General features: G+C 36.2%; 2 protein-coding genes across 6 annotated transcripts in view; one reads left to right on the top strand and one right to left on the bottom strand.

The window, feature by feature from the left end:
* Positions 1–15,992, bottom strand: part of LOC131552021 (signal-induced proliferation-associated 1-like protein 2) — a 153,566-nt gene extending 137,574 nt beyond the window's left edge. For all 5 annotated transcript variants that reach the window (XM_058795370.1, XM_058795369.1, XM_058795368.1 and 2 more), the window contains exon 1: positions 15,852–15,992. The gene's annotated coding sequence lies outside the window, so the exon portion shown is untranslated. The remainder of the gene's footprint in view (positions 1–15,851) is intronic.
* Positions 15,993–17,601: 1,609 nt separating this feature from the next.
* Positions 17,602–21,422, top strand: map10 (microtubule associated protein 10). Its single transcript, XM_058795196.1, has 3 exons — positions 17,602–18,170; positions 18,338–18,492; positions 19,557–21,422. Exons 1-3 carry the CDS (start codon positions 17,602–17,604, stop codon positions 21,026–21,028), a joined length of 2,196 nt encoding a protein of 731 aa, XP_058651179.1. The 3' UTR covers positions 21,029–21,422.
* The last annotated feature ends 46 nt before the right edge of the window (positions 21,423–21,468 follow it).

Raw genomic sequence — 21,468 nt, 5'->3', positions numbered from 1 at the left:
AATCGAATGTAAAACGCATCAGTTGGTTTTCAATGCAGTTTGAGTGACAATAAAAATGCCTGTGTCCTCGAAGCACTTGTTATGTGAGAACAATAGAGTGACCAGCAATGGCAGAACACAACAGGAAATAAAGGCCAATTTCCTTCACATGCTGGATAAAAGGCTCTTTCAGAGAGCGACAGCTCTTTCCTGTCAAAATCACTTATATCCTGTAAACAAGAGTCCAGAGATGTCATGAAAAATTTGGCACAATGTTCAGTGAAAACTCTGTTTATAATAATTTTGTATTTATACAAATTAAGTAGCTGAAATTGTACACACACTGGAAAAATTAAAACCAGACCAAAAAGGTCTATCAAAAATATACTTTATTTTCCATATGTAAAAGTGACAAAAGTGCAAAGAGTCTTAAAAAGAGACCAAGGAGTAGACGTTTCAGCCCATGATTTCTTCAGTGCTCATCAGGCAAGAAGCAACAACACAGTTTTATAGGCACAATTTAAAATTGTTAACAGATGATCTTAATCAATGAGGGATAATTGTCAAAGCCAACAATTTCCCTTTTTCAAAAAACATACAAGATCCATCTCTTCATTTAATCCAGTCGGGGTTAATGATGTATTTATACAAATTAAAATGTTTTAAAACAGATTTTCCAGACAAATTCTGATTGAATGAGCCACGTTGTCAGACAATAACTACCAAAAAATCCAATTCTGTCATCATTTACCCACCCTAATCTCGTTCCAGACCCATATGACTTCATGAATGAATCATTCGTTTGAGTTGGATCTTTTCAATGAATCATTTGATCCAGTCCACAAAATGGACTGATCTGGGGCTTCTGCATCTTTTTTGAAGCTTGACAGCACCCGCTTCCACTCATCGTAAATGTCGTAAATTATTCAAAACGATATGCCTCAAAGACAAAAAGGGGGTTTCAAGCATGAAAACAGTCAAAGTTTAATACAGCTTTAAATTATTTTGTTTTTTTTTTCTATTCATTACAATGGGTCTTGTTTAATTTCATGTAAAATTTTTCAGAGTAAAATATAATGGCTATCATACATGTTTGCATTTTTACATACGCTGAAAGATCATGGAACATTATTTCACCCATATTTTGACATTTTATGTTCACAAACATTATTTGAAACATTAACAGATACTTGTAATGCTTTATATATATATATATATATATATATATATATATGAAATCGCTTTAGTAAGTTTAATTTGATGTGGACACAAATGCCTCTATATACAAATTTCATAATTCAAAAAAGGTAATATGGGGAACATAGGGGTGAATACAAAAATTATATAATCTAAAAATAAATTTAAATTTTCTGAACTTATCCTAAGAAAACCACTTGTTTTCATGGTAAAATCACTTGTTTTCATGGTAATGGCCCTTTGTTTTATTATACATAACTTTTACTACCCATGTGTCATGTACCACTAAAAATAGGCCAAGGAACCTGTAAGATCTTGTTTGACTAAAATATTGTTTATTGTCAAGCCCAGGAGACTGTAGTTCACTGATCTATTCCACATTAAAGAAGGAGAGAATCTTTAGTCTGTCATATCAAAGCACGGGGAACTGCAACATTCACATCATTTGTGTCAAAATAAAGCGTTTGTGAACATCTCTGCTAGTAAAAGAAACATGAATCAGGTTGGATTTAGTCACTTCTAATCAACATGATGAAAACCAGTTGTTACCAGAAACCAGGTCAGACCACATAACTGCTGGAATGAGACAATCGCTGGCTTTATCAAACGACTCGTATTCATGAAACGGTCATGAGCAATTATACGCAGCCGCAGGAAGTTTCTGGGGCAGGAGAAGTGATAAGATAAGCCTGGAAGAGGGCAGAACTAGCATTGCAGGAGAAACGCATCAAAATTCTCTAAAATCTCATTGCACGATGCACATTTTAGCAACCGAATTAGTTAAATCTCAGCTTTCACGGATCACTAAATGAGCTCTGACCTGTGGCAGAGACACAAACTGGCTGCTCCGCTGACAGGGAAGGTTAAATACAGAACTGCTTGATAAGTGACTCTCCAATTAAGCTTAATTGGCCTTCATTAGTTAAACAGGAAAAGGGAAACAACGCTTTTGAGGACAAGCCCAGCTGAAAAAAAAAACAGAGTGATTGCAGGACTACGGCGAGATGTCGACGGCCCTGAACTGAAATGTTTTATGCTGGTCAATACTTTCAAATTGGATAAAAACATACTGACTTTGCTGACACAGGGTACAAATTTTTGTATTTTAGGGGATTACATTTGTGGTGTTCCTAATCAAATATGATCAGCCTACAAAAAGTTACCAAAATTGGTAAATTTGCATAATGACAGATCTACGAGAAAAAAAAGCCTGTTTATTTTTGACTGGAAGCACCAAATTAGGTATTTTCCGGATTTTTCAGTAAACTGTTCTTAAAATAACCATTTTTTCTTGAAAAAGAAGCTTTTGTTCAAAAGGAAAGAGTCTATGGATGTTAAAGGTTCTTCATAGAACCACAGATGTCAATAAAGAACCTTTATTTTTAAGAGTGTATTGAATGCTAAACATTTCACATTGCATTTAGTCATTTATCCAAAGCGACTTACAAATGAGGACAATAGAAGCAATCAAAAAAAAAGGTTTTTAAACCCTAGCATGCAAAATTGTCACAGTCAGCATCATTGGATATAAAAACGGTTCATTTTAAATTCAGTATAAAGCTTCAAAACCGGTCTGAACAGAGAAGTCAAAGAAAACTAATATGAAAGGTCACTCCATTGTGCAAATGTATCAAATCAACCAGGCACTGCACAGATTATGCACACTACATACTGAAGAAAAAAAAAAAAAAAAAATAGTATGAGTAGTATTCTTTTCCAAACATAGACAAACAAAAGTTTCAATTTAGCTTTAGATGTTAACTTCTAGTACTAAAATATGAGCTAAACACAGTCTGAACAACTGACTCAATGGTCCATGACATCCCTACATAACCATGTACTATTCCAGGTAAAAAAGTTCAACATCAAATTATGTTTCTTTACCCAGGAATGTCTATTCCCATGATTCTGTGCTTGTCCTTTTGTGATGCATGCAAAAGTAATTAAGCCATTCTTAGAATAAATTGCTTAGCCCTAAAAATAGTCACAGAACGTCATGTCAGCATTTTCATTTTACAGGTCTATTGTTCCTGTATAAGCATGTACTGAGCTTTTGTTTCACTTGGGGAAAAAAAAGTCTTACAGGAACACCACGGTACAGTGATTATATCTGATTACAAGAGATGCATTGACATTGAAAGATTTTCATATATACTTCCAATATTACCATGTCCAAAAACTATAGTATTACCATGGTTCATAGACAAAACATAATATCATATCAGTATTACAGTATTATCATATATGTGCAATAACAGGGCCATTATACAAGTTTGTAAATCAGGAGTGGGAAAATTGTATAGAACAATAAGAATTTATATAGTAAGTTTTATTAATACCAATCAATCATTTTTGATTAACATGTTGATCCAATCAAATTCAAAATCTTGTTTGCAAATGACTGAATGTAACTAGTTTAAATTGTGTTTAGTTGAACATTCTAAATAAAATTGATCTTTAATGATTCATTATACTGACAGCATTTTTCAAAGCTCATTTTGACAATTATTGCATTAAACTTGATGTAATATTGTTAGCCCACATGTACTGCATGAAGGAAGAATCTGATTTCTAATATTGTTTGCCAAGAGAAGGTCAGATGAAGGAGGTTAGAACATCAATCCATCCAGCATCAACTCCCATGCGGCTCATACTAACACAAACCATATTATCGTGACCACATTACCGCACATCTGTCAAGGTTACGCTCCATTTGACACAATAATTGAAACTCCTCACCCATAAAAACAGCATTTTAAGAGTTCATAATAAGAAAGCCCAGTCTAATAAATACAAATTCACTCCAACCAACACAACGGCTGATGAGTTTTCATTATTACACACAGAATGACGTCAGCTTGTTTTTGAGGTCTTGATGCATATCAGGGCTCTTGGGATGCGACAGGCAAAAATACTTTTTCACTGATCAAACTTTAGGTTTCATAAAATATTGTCTGTAGGAGAAGCTGACAAGGCCAAACTTAAATTCACAAACAACAAGTGAACAAAAATGAATGGCTGAGTCGCTTAAGGCCATACGAGCAGGAACATATTACCCATGAAACCCTGCTCTCTTTTGTACCAACCCGCGTACGTTTCTGTTCGGTGGCCTTACCAACTGTGCAAACTGCACTTCACTATCTCGCACAGCAACTGTGAAAATAGGAACAGGAAAAAGGCTGAGTCAAGAGAAAGTGAATAGAACAGAGTCCACAAGCAGCCGCATGCCTCTCCTCTCTCCCTCAGATGCTCAGCCGGCACAATAGGCCAGAGGTATGCGCTCCAAATCCCTCTCATCTCAGATCCCAGGTCCGGAGCGTCAGGGTTAGTGTCCCAATTGTCTGGAGCCACTGGAGAAAAGCGAGCGGGTTTAACCCTCGTGGCCCCTGAGTCCAGCGGCAGCGCGGTTAATTACTGATTCACTTTCACTGTCTCTACTGTGAGTCAACAGACATTCACCAACCAGACTCAAACGGACAACGAGCACTGGGAAATAAGTTGAATCTGGATGTCAAAGACTAAAAAGATTATAAAGTAAGATGGTAAATTTGGTGTAGGATTCACTTGCAGAATTGAATCCATTTTCACTCAGAGTGCTAGCAAATTTCACAACACGTTAAATTAAACATAACATTTTTGAAGTATAAAAACTGAAAAAGTGTTTTATCTTTGCCTTTGAAAAAGCATTTTACAGTATACTTTTTCCTCACACAAAACTGTTGAGAAATAGCCAATGTATGCACATACATCACCCAATAATAAAAGTACTATCACTCACGAGGGCTGCAACAAATCATTAGGATCATTGATTATTTCACACATTAATCATTAGGCTTTGATCAGCTCATGCAATTCGTTAAAATATTGAGTTAAACATACTCCACACATTACATGTTGAGCTGCTTTATAGCTGAAAATCAAGTTGAAGCTGCTAGCTTTAAATCAATGGATTGCACAAAGTTATTTACATAAATGTGAGTGCCGATTGCAGAGCTGGTGCAAACATATTCATATCACTATGATCAGATGCTTTCTTAACTGCTGTTTTCTCACGCTGGCATGTCTGCTGTGTGTTTATTTTGTTGCTGAGAGGAAAGCATGCAGCATATACTATTTACACAGCTATTCATCTAAACGCCGCTCTCAGCAGCATCGGATGTTTGAGTGCTACTAGCGTATATCCAAATTGTTTTACCTCTAAGCGAAGTAAGGAAAAGAACTTCGGCATGAGTATATCAGGGCCTTCACACGAGACCACTTTTTGTTTGTAGTTTTATAAAACCTTCCCACAACTCTAATGGCTCGGCTTCCTTTGAACGTCTCTTAAGAGTGTCGTCTTCTGTTGGTTTGTTGCTGGGAGGGCTATATTTTAATAAAAATATTTGTAGACAAATTTTTGTTGTCAACGTTTATTATCATCTATTACTATTGCTCAAATTTAGGGTTAAGGTTTTAAGTATGTAACTGGTTGAACACTTTTCACCTGGCAGACAAAACAAGTGAGAAAATACCACAGACTGACAATGAAGAAAAAGCCTGAGACACATATAGAGACCAGAATATGACATTAATATTAAATTAATAGTTTAATTAATTAAAATTATTTATTGAACACTAGTGTATTTTCATTTTGCTATTGCTGCCATTTTATAAATGCAGTTAGACATGAGAGCTACTGCATTTACTGTGGTAAATTCATGTAAAATACTCCTACAGCCTTGAGTACTGATGTGGCTTAACTGAGATGTAAAACTCATTGTGCAAATTTCACACAAACTACAATACAAAAATTGTTTTGTTGATCCTTTTTTTTAATCCATGCTTTCAGTCACTCTAAAAGACATTAAACTTCAATGCAAATTCAATTCCATAGGGAAAAATCCATAGGGATTTTTCATGAATCCTATAAAGCAACCTGGTATCATTTCAACTGTTTTGTGTGACATGATGATTTTGACTCAGACTGTTTATGAACAAGAACTGTTATCTGCACAAGGGTCAAACACTGCAGACTCATCTAAGCTATGAAATCCATTTTCCCCTCCACAGCAGCACTCTTGTGATAAATTGTGCAGGATTAAATGCATGTAAGCCGTATGTCGGTCTTAACCTACATTTCACTGAACCGCGTGTGCAGCTCATTCTTCAGATGATAAGTGGGTCATAACATCTCACAGTGCTCTGTGTCACCATACATCACGACCCCTGGCCAGACGGGTCGGCAGTCCTGACCCACATGATGTCATCTGCATGCTGATGCTAACTCTGCATCATCTCTTCTCCATTCAGACCTCCACATTTGCTTTGGTCTCAGTGTTCTCCGCAGAATGCTAAGAAGGCAGTAGGGTTGTCGCAATACCATAAAAATGTCTTACAATACTATACCATCTGAAGTAGTATTAGTATTGCGATACCATGCAGCATTGTGTTAATTATTCATTCAAATCTACAGAATGAACCAAATTTTCCTTAATACATACATGTAAATGAAAAGATACCATATTTTCCTCTGGATACTTTATTAATGAGAATGAATAATTGGCTATTGTTACCAGTCAAATGGAATCAGTGTAAACTAAATCCATCTTAGTAGAGCTGCATCGATCGACTGGCCAGGGACCAGAATTAGCCCGGACCGGTCAGTCTGCCGATTCCGGACCGGTCTGTTTTGACGTCACACTTACAGCGACTGATAATGTATTTGTGTCGTGCCAGATGAGGCTTGCGCAGCCTGAGTGAGTGTGTGAGAGAGACTCGTGCAGAATCAAAACATCACACACAGAAACTTACAGATGCATACTGCGGTAGTAAAAAAAATAAATAAATAAAAATAAATTTATGATATATGATTTAGGTACGCAAGATTGCACGACCAAAATGTTTCAACACAATTGCAATGTGATTTTATACAATAGTAGTTCAATAAGCAATAAGTTAAAATTAAGTGACTTACATTTTAAACGCAATATTGACTGTTTTTGCTCAATTTCGCCGATGAAAATAGTTCCAATCAAAGCCACAGCAGAACTGTTTTGTGTCACCGAGCAACACAGCAGTGTTTTGATACTGAATGAATCCACGTTTTTGAACAAATCAAGTGAGCCAATGATTCAGTAACCCCTTCATAAAGACAGAAGTCACTTGCCTCGTTTCAGAATAAATCAGCTGTTTGAACGAATCTGTTGAAAGAAGGACTAAATTCTCCTGATAAACTGGCAGCGTGAATAACATCTCATTGCAAAATGAACTGAAGTGTCAGGAAAACAACAGCACATAAGGTGTGAATTCTACACAGTACACTACACATTTACTACAGTGCACAGTAGAAAGGCTGCAGCACTCAAAAAGACTCTTTTTAGTAATGTTTTTGCATACATGCCTTCAAATGAATGATTTAAATAGTGTACATTCAAAATGTTGCTTTCTCAAAAACACAATCATGTACATAAATGCTGCTAACATATTATTGTAGCCCAGTTTGTGCTGATTGCAGTGTTATTAGACTTTAGCCATTTATATGTTTATAAGCAACTGAAAAAAGCACAAATGTCAGGGCATGTCAAAATTTCTCCAGGCCCCCAAAACACCCTCAGACCCCAGAGGGTTAAATTATACTGTAATGTTGAATGGCTTAAATCAATAGGTAAAATTTTGGGACAATGCATTTAATAGAGACACCAGTAGCAGGACAAATTAAAAACATTGTAAATATGTTTAGTCATTGTAGTAGTAACAACTGCCTGTTTTTGCAAAAAGAGTTTCATGGCCATTAAAAAATAATAATTTGGGCCTGTAAATTTTATCACGCCACCGTTTAGGCCCTGCTCTTACACAATGAAAAAAAGCAAAAGCACCATTACAATAATGGATTAAGAAAAACGTAATGTTTTGACCTTTAGCCCAATTTCTCTTTGCATGTAAATATGATTACCAGCACTCTTGCGGTTCATTCAGTATGCATGTCTGTTTATGTTTTGACACGAACACCAGAGAAAAACCAGATGATCTCATTTATAAGTCTGGCATCAGTGCAGCTTCACATTGAAAACAAAACACACAAACAGCAAAACTAATATGAAGCATTTAGTACCAACCCTACATTCTCTAAAAGTCAGTCAGATGCACATTAGTTGAATTCTACATTCTATCCATGTTGTGCTCAAAACCCATTAACAACATGTTCTTCTTAATCTTCTTGACTATAGTTTGGGACTAGAGAACAATCCCAGAGAATTGCATCCATTAACGCAAAGCACACTCTGCAGGAAATGTGTTAATAATGGGCCTCCACAGTCAGAAAGCATCCATCCATTCATCAACCAACGCCAGATCACATGTGGCATATGGCCGGCGATTGGATTAAAGCAGTTAAATCGACCACAAATGCGCATCCCTGACACATGCGAGCACATAAACATACATGCTGGAAAAAATAAGGAAAATAATAAAAATCAAACAGGCTGTATGACACAGATCCCGTTGAGCCTACAAAGAAGTGTTTGAAAAAGCAGTACAGTACACGACAAATGAGCCGTTTCTTCCACTTCGGTCCCTGATGCATGAATAAAGACGTCACTCGTGTGGCTGAGAAACGCCAACATCTCTGACAACAAAATGGATTTGTGAAGTGATTTGTTCAATCTTCAAATACTTCCTTGGATAATGAAACACTGTGACGCTTTCATAACATCGCTCTGTTTGTCTGAGTGGCCTGACATGTCAATTTATGACACCACTGAAATGAGTTCAGTAGGAAAGGGGGGAAAAACATTATTTGTGCAATTTAACTGGGTGCTTACAGTGCAAAAATTATCCACTTCAGCTTCATTTACTGCCAACCTCTCATATAGATGTTTCAGTAAAGCCATGATGGCAGAAACAGAATGGGATAAGTGACAGAATGAGGAGATAACCAACTTATATTTCATATGCAAAACATAACATGCTTACATTGGGCCTGTAACGTGATTATACACGCCTGGAAAATGCACGCTCACACATTCACCTCTGGACATGCTTAAAAAAATATCTTTGCAGCATGCAGATCCACCAACTTTCTGCTGTAGATTTCATTTTAAAGACCTGTTTCAAGTAAGTTAGAAGCCTCTTATATTTAAAAAATCTGCATTATTTATTTAATCAAAAATACAGCAAAAACTGTAAACATTTACTATTTAAAATAACTACTTTCTATTGTAATATATTGTAAATTGTAATTTATTCCTGTGATGCAAAGCTTAATATTCCTTCAGAAATCATTCTAATATGCTGATTTCCTGCTCAAGAAACATTTCTGATTATCAAATGTTAAAAACAGCTCTTATGTTTGTGGAAACCATAATACATTTTATTTTTCAGAAATCTTTGATGAACAGAAAGTTCATAAGAACAGCATTTAATTGAAGTTTAAAATCTTTTGCAACATTATAAATGTCGTTACTGTCCCTTTTGATCAATGTAATGCATCCTTGATGAATAAAAGCATTCATTTCTTAATTGTAATCACTTGTAACCGCACTCAAAGATGCATTGTGGGACTGAATCCGTACACAACAACAGACAAAAGGATAAAGCACCGTCAATGACAATGCCAAAATTAGCAGCAGCAGACATTCCCTGAGCCAGTAAATCATCTCCGCCTGATACCTGCACGCGTGCAACACAAGAACATCTATAAGAAACTCAATCAGGGCGTCTCCTTCACCCAGCTGCAAGATGAGATGGTGTCGGGGTGGACGCGTGCACACTGACGAGTGAATGATGGATATATACCTGCTCAAATTTCATATGTGTATTCATGTCCTTATAGCTAAGAACAATGTCAAGTGTTCGAGCCAAAGATCAGGATACAGCCAGAGGTTAAAGAGGGTGTTACACAACCTGCCTTACAAATAAAATTAATGTCTCCACAGTGGCCTATCATTCAAATCATGAGCCAAACACATCTAAATGAGATAAAGACACACAACTTGTACACATAATAGTGGCATTCAAACTGTTTAACCTTATTCAATTTCCAATGTGAAAGCAGCAGTGGACTACTAGTAGGGTTGGGTACCGAACTCGGTACTTTTAAGGGTACGGACCGAATTGCGTCGGTACTACCGAGTATCGATTCACATGAAATCATTCGGTACCAAATTTCGGTACCTGAGAACGCATTTGGGCGCATACGAGAGAGACAGAGAGAGAGAGAGACCCTGTGACTTGTCACCCCTGCAACTCTTTAAAACACAACACAGAGGGCAAACCGAAATGTTCTGAAGTGTGCTTACATTTCTAGGGTCATATGGTTTCCGCGAAAACGCGGACAGGATGGCGGAGTCCATTCATATAAACGGAATTTACTCTATAACGCGGAATGCCACGGAATTCGGCAAGTTTTGGATGAATAAAAGAATGTCTGTCACTTAATTCGAATCGCGATATGAACTAGTGTATGTGAATATTAAAACGCAAAAAGACGGTTTAAATATGAATCCTGCATGTTCCGTTAGCCTCGGTATGTATGAATGGCGGAGACGCGGTTTTGTTTAATAAACAAATACTGAAGCACACGTGAACTCGCGGTGATTTTCGCCTCTGCACTACATGAACACATGAACTTACAGGCTGTGAGTCACTTCATGAGAATTTTACCGTTTCATTTGAGAAAACTAGCATCATATCATACTGTATACACACAGAAACTTCACGCAACCTGTCAAAATAAAAGTGCGGTTTAACATGTAACAGAAATATATTAAACTTGTATTACTTTTGTACAGTATAATGTACGTCTTTATATATTCCATTTACTGACAAATTTAAATAAAACAATTAAATTATAAAAATAATTATTACAACCACATTAACGACTTAATTGTAGAAAAAATACAATTATTATTATAACTTTTTTAAAGGTATATTCACATAATTTTTCTACCATGTATTAATTTTAACAGTAAACCTCTGTTTGTTTGCCAAAAAAATAAAAGGGTTTCATTTTGATTTGATTAGAAATAAATAAATGTTTCATGCCTTCATTTGATTATCAGAAAAAAAATAAAACACAAGAATTTCTGGAAGAAAAAAAAGAAAAACAATTGTTGGGTCCAATTGTTCAAAATGTTGAAATTGAGAGTTTTGGACTTATTTTTTCACTGAAATAAATGTTTTTGTTATTACACAGAGAGTAAAGTACCGAAAAAAGGTACCGTTGGGTACCGGTGCAATTTCAGATACCGGTACCGGTACCGTACCGGTTCAAATGTGAACGGTACCCAACCCTAACTACTAGTAACCAATAGGACTTCTAAAATAAATTTGATCTAGAAAAACAAGATGTATTTCTAGCTTCAACAATATTTGTTTTTCAGACATTCATCTTTAGTTTATACACAATAAGTGTCATCTGTATGCAAAGTGACCTGCATTTGGTTTTCGACCATTTAAAATGGGTAGTATTCAACAATTTCCACATGGAGCCACATTGAGATCCCCATATCTCTGGAACTGAACCGTTTAGGGTCTTAAAAGTTAATATGCCTAAAGAAAAGTTTGTTAAGAACCAGAATCTAAAAGGATATTAAGACATCTTTAATACTTCTTGAGTTGCAGACATGTAAACTTTGGAAAAAGAATATTTATGCCACTTGGACAGGTATGTACTATGCCATTGTTTTGATAATGTTGAAACTTCAAGTCTATTTTGTTTCACTCTATTTGTTTTTCAGATATTTCTCTTTAAAACAAAAAGTATCAGCTGTACAGTATGCAAAGTAACGCACATTTGGTTTTTGAAACTGAAAATGTGTACAATTTAACAATTTGACATCCTCACATCTCTGGAACTGAACCATATATCGCCATAAAAATGAATATACCAATAGTTTGTTAAGAACCAGAATCTTAAAGGATATTAAGATATCTTTAATACTTCTTGAGTTACAACCATGCAAACCTTTGGGAAAAAATTCCTGTGTTTGAACTGTCATACACAACAAAAAAGATTGCCAAGTCAACAGATTTCGCTAATAGACCAACCAATCTCTGTGTAAAAATAATATAATAATGCTGCCATCTTTCTAAAGCCATTTTACCCTCCTGTATTTTGGCTCCAAAGCTCAGGTGAAAATGTTCATTTTGACCACCCTCTACAAAATAGTGAATTACTTAGTAAACATACGTCCATGAGATTAATATTTTGGCTTTCTTCACTACTTATGTTAGTCTTTCTCGTTAACAAAAGCAAAAATTTTAGTTTGGGAAGTTTCTAAAATTTGGTGGACTTAACACAGAATGACCCAACAGCATGTTTGAGAGCTGATAAAACACTCCTTTTTTTAAAAAGAAGATTACATTTTCCACATTCCAAAACCAACAAAAACATTCATTGTTGTGATACTCGCATCTCCGCCAAATGACAACAGTTACACAAATGCGGTTCGAATAAACAAACAGGCCTGTTGTGGCATCAACCAGCTGGCACAGATCTGCTCTGATGATGCCAGTCACAAGTGTTGGTCATTAACAAGTACAAGAGAGAATGAACCAGACGGGTGACTGATTACAAACCAAGCACAAATTTGCATTGCTAAAGATCCATGATATGCAATAAAAATTAAAATCTTCTCCAATGCACACAAACCAAAAGTTTCTGTGATATTTTGGTCTGTAGATATGATTTGAGTTTGTGGATTGCCTATTTTATGATTTTGAGGAATCATTCATGTTTGGCCCATAAACATAATTGATGAAGTTTCATACTTGGCAGCGATGGTCTGTATAAATCACTGTAAGCATTAATAATAGTGACTATTACCTTAGGAAAGGCCATTTTTGATGGGCTCCATTAGATGTTGAAGGAGTTGCCAGTAAACATGAAGAGCAGATGGCCTCTACTAATCCATTTAATTTGGACTCTATCTCATCTCTTCTGGTTAAACATGAAATATCCATGTAATATCACGCAATGAGGGCGATAACAGCGATAAACAGTTGTCTTGGCATACTTTGGTCCTGACTGCCACTTCTCAAGATATTCTATTCCTATCCGACGGATTAGATGCACAGCTAAGATTCATATGTTTGTTGTCTCACAACCCTGTCCTATTCAATCAGACTGATACTACAGTAGATCGAAACACATTTCCATATCCGACACACTAAAACAATGCAAATAACCCATAAAAATGCTTAGTATTAACTCGGTGCACATTAAACAAAGAGTTCCTGCTTGATGTGAGGGCAGCGAGCAGCTGTCCACCTGTCCTGACAGATGTTATTTTCAAGAGAGGACTCCAAAACGAGCTTTAATTTCCTGTCATTATGTTATGAATGCATTCAGGAGTGCAACGCACGATAAACATCCGTCTGCAGTCACTGTGCCATCTAAACCCAGCGATGGGAAGACAAACTTCTCGTTTCTCTCATGGGAATGTAAGGAAACAACGAGGAAACTTAAACATGCCAATAACAATGAAAATGCACAACTTACTTAATCTAGTCAAGCCAAGACACCTTCATATATAGCATTTTACACAATACAGATTGTTTCAAAGCTGCTTTACAGTAATAAACAGTAACAATGTTAATGTTGCAAAATTGCATCAAGCATGTTGCATCAATTTTAAAGTGCTTTCAATTACAGCTACAAAGCAGCTCAACAGAAGACAACAGTGTCATTATTTAGATTCAGAATTGAGATTCATTGTTGATTCAATTCAGTTCAATGTTGTCAATTGTTGCCTACAACAAGAGTCTATTAAGAGACTTTTTAAAACGCACGCTGACTAATACCATAGTCTTTCACCTTGAGAAACAAAACTATAGATCTCACTTCACCACTTTGTAGTTTGTTTAACTTCTACCAAATGACAGATCAATTAGTGCTGTAGTTCGATTTGGATGAACGGCCTTTGATGTCAACAACAGATCTGGGATTCAATAAGTCTATTTATGCATGCATGACTAGACGGTTAGCCGCTGTGTGTTATTTGCATTTAATGTCGGCATTAAATCAAAATGCATCCTATCTATTTTCTAAAGACATGTTGATCTTATTGTGAACATATCTTCTGCGCATAAGCATGTATTTCACTTTTTTTAAATGCAATGCTCAATCAACAACCGATAGATTGAAACCAGCCCTACATTTTTTTATTTTTCAAAAATCCATTTCACTCAGATGTACGTCACAATACAGAACAAAATATCTGTCGCTACTTCCATTTCATCACAACTTTAACAATGCATTTTTCCCACCATCTGCAACCAAATCACTTTTAGGGAAAATAAACATACTGATAGTTCACATATACTTATCTAGCCTAAACTAGACTAGAATAAACTATTTTAATAGCACACTTCACCTTGAAGAACAATGCACTTCTGAGTCTACAAAGTATAAAGGCTTTCCAGGCAGTTTCATCCTCAGAGACTGGGGTGCAATTTCGTTCACCAGCACGAAAGAACCGAACATCAGAAGGATTTTCTCCTGTCCGTATCCCTCACGTATTACTCATACGGCTATAAAGAAAATGGCTTTATTAACCTTGACACAAGGACTTGACTGTGTAACTTGTCTAATCAAACGTGCAATTACCTAGCTATAATCTGATACACGCTGGCCGTTCAGAAGAAAGAGAAAACACTCATACTGTAGTCCTCTGAGTGACACAGCATAAAGATGCTTGCATTAATATCTACACTGTTAACACAGACACTAAAGCACTTATGATTTCTTTGTTTAGAGCAGAATAAAGAGTGATCACTCATTATTAACCATGAAATTACCATGGTACATGAAACACAAAAGAAAGAACAGAAAATTTTATAAACCAAAGCCTACAGTACAGATTATACTTAGAAATATACTTAAATATCATTATAAATAAAGCATCATCACATCTCAAGAAATATACAATCTGATATTTGTCACTCAAGCATCAGAATAGCAACTAAACCGTAAACATAAATATAAACTGAATGTTATTGTGGTATAGATGACCAAACTCATAATTCTGCCTTGCAAAGACTAATGGATTGGAAACATGTGGTATGGATAATCATTATAATAGAAAATTTGACATTATGCACTGGATTGTTGATCCAAAAGAACATTCAAGAGCCCTCTAGTGGATATCTGACAGCCTGTGTTTAAAATCAACTTTATCTCGACTGCCTTTGTGTTATTTAAAGCACAGTCCCTGGGCTACATTTGAACCTGATAATTCCAGAGATACAGGAAAATCCCATAACAAATACAATAAAGATACAAAATGACAAAATGCATGTGTCAGGAGTCTGTGTTTGTGTGATAGGAGTTCTCAGTATTGTTTCAAGGACACACATACACAACAGTGAGAACTCAGGTAATGATTTTTCACAAAGCTCCAAAACAGAAGGACTTTCTCAATACTTAGTGAGCTGTCAAACAGACATCATATTTGGGCATCATTTGCGTTGACAACAAGGAACGCGCCCAAAACGCCCAAACCTGCTGCACGCGACTGTGACGCCTAGGTAGGCAGCTCATTAGGTCACAATTCAAGGGTTTACATCATTACTAAACCTGACACATATTTACTAAACTAAAAGAAACTCACTGCAGCTATTGTTACAAAATCGCAACACAATATGTAAAGACTGTCTACCTGGTAGTGGACTACTTTTTAAAAAAAAGTGAACCTTACCTTCAGCATTCAGAGTAAAAGAAACTCCCATAATGTGCAGATGAACGTCAGTCTCATTCCTTTGAAATACAGAGCCAGTGAATGATCATATTCCACACAGAAACACTGATGTTCTCAGAGCAGCTGGTATCTTCACCCTCCACTCACTCCAGCCAAATACTGCCGTTTGTTCGGATCACATGAAGCCGGTCTGTGGCTCCGCCCACCGCGGCAGATGATTGGTTGAGATGTTGTCAAACTCCGCCCACACACTTGTTCACAAGGAGGCCAGGAATAATATATATATATATATATATATATATATATATGTACAGCAGTAAATAGACTTATCACTGAAGGTATCTCTGAAAACTTCATAGTTTTCACATCAGGTCATTTAGGTTGAGATTGTTTGGCCTTTGGGTATTTAAGGTTGAAATATTCTTGGATATCAATTGAAAAACAACTATGATCTGAACCTGGAGTAATAGTGGCCCCAACTGGAAGACCGAGGAAAGAAGGACATCAAAGAATGATTTTTTTTTTGTCTTAAATACAAATTAGGATTTTGAAATAAACCAAATTGAGTGTGCTTGAATTACACATTTAAAACAATTCAGTGAAGTTAACTTATTGGCAGTTTTGTGTGTGTGTGTGTGTGTGTGTGTGTGTGTGTGTGTGTGTGTGAAAATGTTTAAACAACATTACGTTCACTAATTAATTATATATATTGTATTAAAAATAAATAAATAAATGCTTTGTCATTTATCTAGTATTATTTTAATTAAAAATTACTGCGGCTGACCAGTAAAAACACATTACACTGGCCACTGGTTCATGTGTACCTATGCAATACTTATTAATAATAACTTTAAAAATAAATAATAATATTTAGGTATTTATGAAAATATATATTCTGCTTTGTCAATTGGAATTTCCAAAGAGGGATCAATAATTATTCTTTTTATTATTATTATTATTATTATTATTATTATTTAACAACCACAGAACAAGTTTAAGAGAAATGTTCCATTCGTTAGCAACACGTTACCAAGTGTACATGGTTAAAATAATGCAAACCATACCATAAGAAAATAACATTTTAAAATGTATCAGGGTATAATAAAAAAAAAAGAAAAAAAAACAGTTCCACTTATCAATCAGTATTATACTTAGTAATAATATGTACGCTTTACTAACACTTGACTACAATATTGTTTAAAATACACTATATTGCCAAAAGTATTGGGTCACCCCCTTCTAATGAACAGGTTTGACTACTTTAGTAATTTCCATGAGTACAAATCTTAATGTTTAAGCATATAGTGATATTCTAGGGAATTGTGTGCTTCTAATTTTAAAGCAACAGTTTGGACAAGACCCTTTTCTATTCTAACATGTCAATGCCTCTGTGTATAAGACAAGGTTCAAAAAGAAATGATTGATTTAGTCAGTGTGGAAGAACTTGAGTGGTCTGCAGAAAGCCAAGTCCTAATCCAAGCTGAACACCTCTGGTGTGACTTTAAATGCAGATCTTGAGCCAAAAACTCTTTACCTTTTGGCAATATAGTGTAATTTATGAAAAGGACAAACTAACAAACTACATTTCCCAATAACCCTCTGCGTCCGTGACGTATCAATCCTGCGACGATGTCGTTGCTAGGCGACGCGACGCTCTCACGCACCCGCTTCCGAGGTCAGCGTTTAACATATAAACAATCTCTCCTTTAAAAATGAGCATTTATATATGAAAGCGATTTGTTTTAGGAACATGTCATCAACGCAAGAAACTCTCTTCTCGCTGGAAATGGTGATCGATTACGTTTGCTTTGACGGTTCACGTGGCAATGTTTTGGATCCTGCGGTGGCTGTTCGCTTCTTAGATTTCCCCACACTGCTGATATCCCGATCAAAACAAGAGGATCTTCCATCTAAATCAGGATACGCTGATCTAAGCCTATCACCTGAGGCTGTATCTCAACCAGATGATGGGGAACATCTCAAGTATTCCTTCCATAAAGGCAAATCGTGTCTTTTTAAAATCAATTTGCATTCGCTACACACTCATCTCATGAACACCCCTCTCTATGCAATGGTGTTGGATGTAAAAGATGAGATTCCTAAACTTATAGGAAGCTCGTTGATTTCGCTCGCTAAAGTGACGGAGAAAATCAAATCTGATGTGGAAAAACACGGTATTGGCAACCCATCTGCTTATGGAGAGAGATTGACCACCCCAATATGCAATCTGATGGGCAGAAGCATAGGTGTTATTTCTCTGGCTTATAAAATTGTAAGTCTAGGAGCTCATTTAATTCCTCATATCCCAGAAAACAGAGTGTATGAAGTCGGTGTGACTCGTGGAAAAGGAGGACAAGACTCCTCAGCGCATGCAAGATGTCTTGAAAAAGATGGGATGCCAACAAAAGCACATGAGAATCATTCTGGGAATGTCCTTTTACAACACACAAGCCTGAATGGAGAATCTGCTGATATTGTGATATCAGAAGCAAAGCAGCCAGGGTTTCGGCTTTTACTCAAACTGAGACAACAGAGAAAAAACAGAGAATCTCATGGGCTGAAGATGCACAGGAATACACCACATTCTGCCCTCCGCCTCTGGTTTACAGCTCCAGCGCGAAGAACCGACAGGAGAGTAAAAGTAGGATGTTAATAATGATCAAAACCTTGATGAAAAACCTATTGCACGCAATGCCTTGTCATTTGATTGATAGTTTATACTTTTTTTAGCAAGTAAAAGCCCTTCAGCTCATGCTTCATGTGTATTTTTGCGGTCAAATCTTTACTTATTTTTATAAAGTAGACATAAGAACAACTTGTACATTGTTAGTAATATTTCAAGATGAACATTTACTGAACTAAAGCAACTTAGGTTCACTTCATTATCTTGACATTATTTTTATTTTTTTAGAAAAATCATATTCAAATGTGAGTATCAAATATGATCATCAGGCTTCTGAGGAACATCTATTTGTTCATCTCTCAATCATCATTGTATTGCATTGCATTATATATTTTGATCATGTAAATATCATCTTACTAAGATGATATTGAAGATATAGAGTGACGAATGATATTTATATCATTTTATGTAAAGTAGTCTGTTACAATGTTATAAAGATCTCATTGATTTACATTACAAGCAACAGAATTTCATCTTTTTGGCTATATAAATATCAGCATCTGCACCAAATGTCATATTTTTGCCCAGTTTAAGTTTCTGAATTAAACTGAGCTTTTTTTCCCTCCATATTTTCACCATATAAAATAAAGCAATATTTTTGTAGCAATAGCCAAAAATACATTGTATGGGTCAAACTTATAAATTTTTCTTTTATGCCAAAAATCATTAGGACATTACGTAAAGATCATGTTCCATGAAGTGAATTTCCTACCGTAAATATATAAAAACTTAATTTTTGATTAGTAATATGCATTGCTAACAACTTAATATAAACAACTTTAAAGGTGATTTTCTCAATATTTAGATTTTTTTGCATCCTCAGATTCCAGATTTTCAAATAGTTGTATCTCAGCCAAATATTGTCCAATCCTAAAAAACCATACATCAATGGAAAGCTTATTCATTCAGCTGATGTAGAAAACTCAATTTTGAAAAATTGACACTTATGACTGGTTTTGTGCTCCAGGGTCACATATGCAAACTGTTTCATTTTAAAAAATAACTATTGTTTCCTATTTCAGGCTTTACAGGGTTACTTGCAGTAATGGAGAGCCTTAATATTGAGGATCCAGAAGATGGAAATAATGAAGTAGAATCATCTGACATGAGTGATTTTGCAGAGATGATGGCTGTAAAGGCGGACAGATCGATTAAGTTAACTTCGACTCCAAGGACGCAGCATAAAGAGACGGACTCAGCTCCATTTGGGGATGTTATCAGACAGTTACCACTTCTGAATGCTTTACTAGTTGAACTCTCACAGCTGAACATCCAGACGGCGCAGCAGCAGCAGCAGCCCTTATCGGTTCATCCTAACCTTGCGTGGCTGTACACATCAGCACAGGAACCGTCAGGAGCAAAACCCAAAGCTGAGAATCAGAAAACAAGTCCTAAACAGAGACTTGATCAATGCAAGATAAAAGCATTAAAGAGTGCAACTGGTGCGAAGAGAAACAAAGAAAAGTTGCAACCTAAGAAGACGCTTAAATACGGCTTGACAAACACTTTTCGTCTCAGACTCAAACTGCTCAAACAAGGTACCAAACGACACGAATGCATCGAATACCAGAATGCAAAACGGGACCAGCCATCATCATCTAACCATAAACGTGTCCGTAAGGCAGTTAGCAGAGGTGTTCGTTTAGATGAAACTGTTGAAACATTAGTTAGCAGTTTTGATATGCACCCAACACCAATTCAAACTCCATCAAAATCACAAACAAGACAAAGTATTGGAAAGCATATCACAAATGAGGAAAGTCATTTGACTGAGAAAGACAAAAAAGCTCAAGTTCATATTCCAAGTCAGGATTCAGACCGCAGTGACCAGCATTCAGCTTCATCTATTCATGATTCAAACTTTAGCTTCCAGAGAGGAGATAGTAGAGGAAGCAGCCGTCCTTGCAGGACAAGCTTGAGTAACAGCTCCTACGGACATGAGGAGTATCAAGACGACTTCACAAGCCTAAACACAACCGAGGGATACTCACCCGACCCGTTTAGCAGTCCAGAACCAAGCAGACGTAAAAGAAACAGCAGTTCCAGCTCTTCAAGTTCCTCTCATGCAAGCAAAAGTGTACCTGTTCCTGTCAAAGCGGAGAAGTCTCCACAACGCGCTCTCAAAAACACACACGTCATCCGACCACGTCTTCAGACCTCCGCTCTGAGTCTGTCTTCAGATGAGGATGAGTTTGAGTCCGGACGTCACAGGCCTGGATCACAGAGTGCTGGACAAAAGACTCCATCTGTGCGCAGGACATTTGGAAAATCGGAGAGCTTTGACAGTGACCCCGGTGACAAGGCCATGACATTTAGCCGGGTGTCAGAGGACTCCGATTTAGCCGCTAATAACCCGGTGCTAAAGTCCATTTCATCTTCAGAGCAGATGGACGCTGACGAGGAACGGGATGAGCTGGACTCTCTGGGACTGGACAAGAATTACCATCACATTTCAGAACTGGTCATCAGCAAACTTCCAGGATATACGCTGTGATTAAGCAATGTTAATTTAATAGTGAAAATGAGTTTACACCAGAAACCAACATACATTTGATTTATTAGTCAATATGAATTCTTGCATAAAACTGCATTCATTAGCAAACAGTTACTTGTGTATTCATTCTGTTTGAACAAATGCAGCTTTTGATATGTTGACAAGTATTTAAGAGATTTTATTATTAATAAACAAATTTCAGAATTTGTGAAACAGCAAATAAAAAATATTTTTACAGCAATAAACAAAGTTGTTTTCAAATCACAGGCTTAAATCCATTGAGAAATGATTAATGAACCAGTGTTAAGTCATTTAGAAGGGATAAAATGGCAATGTGGATTATTAATATTTGTTGTGAATGAGATGCTTCATGCTTTTCTCACAAAAAACACCCTGTATATACACTTAAATCTTTAAACATAACAGTAATGTTGTATAAT

Source organism: Onychostoma macrolepis, chromosome 13 (assembly GCF_012432095.1).
Source record: "Onychostoma macrolepis isolate SWU-2019 chromosome 13, ASM1243209v1, whole genome shotgun sequence".
NCBI classification, from domain to species: Eukaryota; Metazoa; Chordata; class Actinopteri; order Cypriniformes; family Cyprinidae; genus Onychostoma; species Onychostoma macrolepis.
This window is presented reverse-complemented; position numbering and strand designations above follow the sequence as displayed.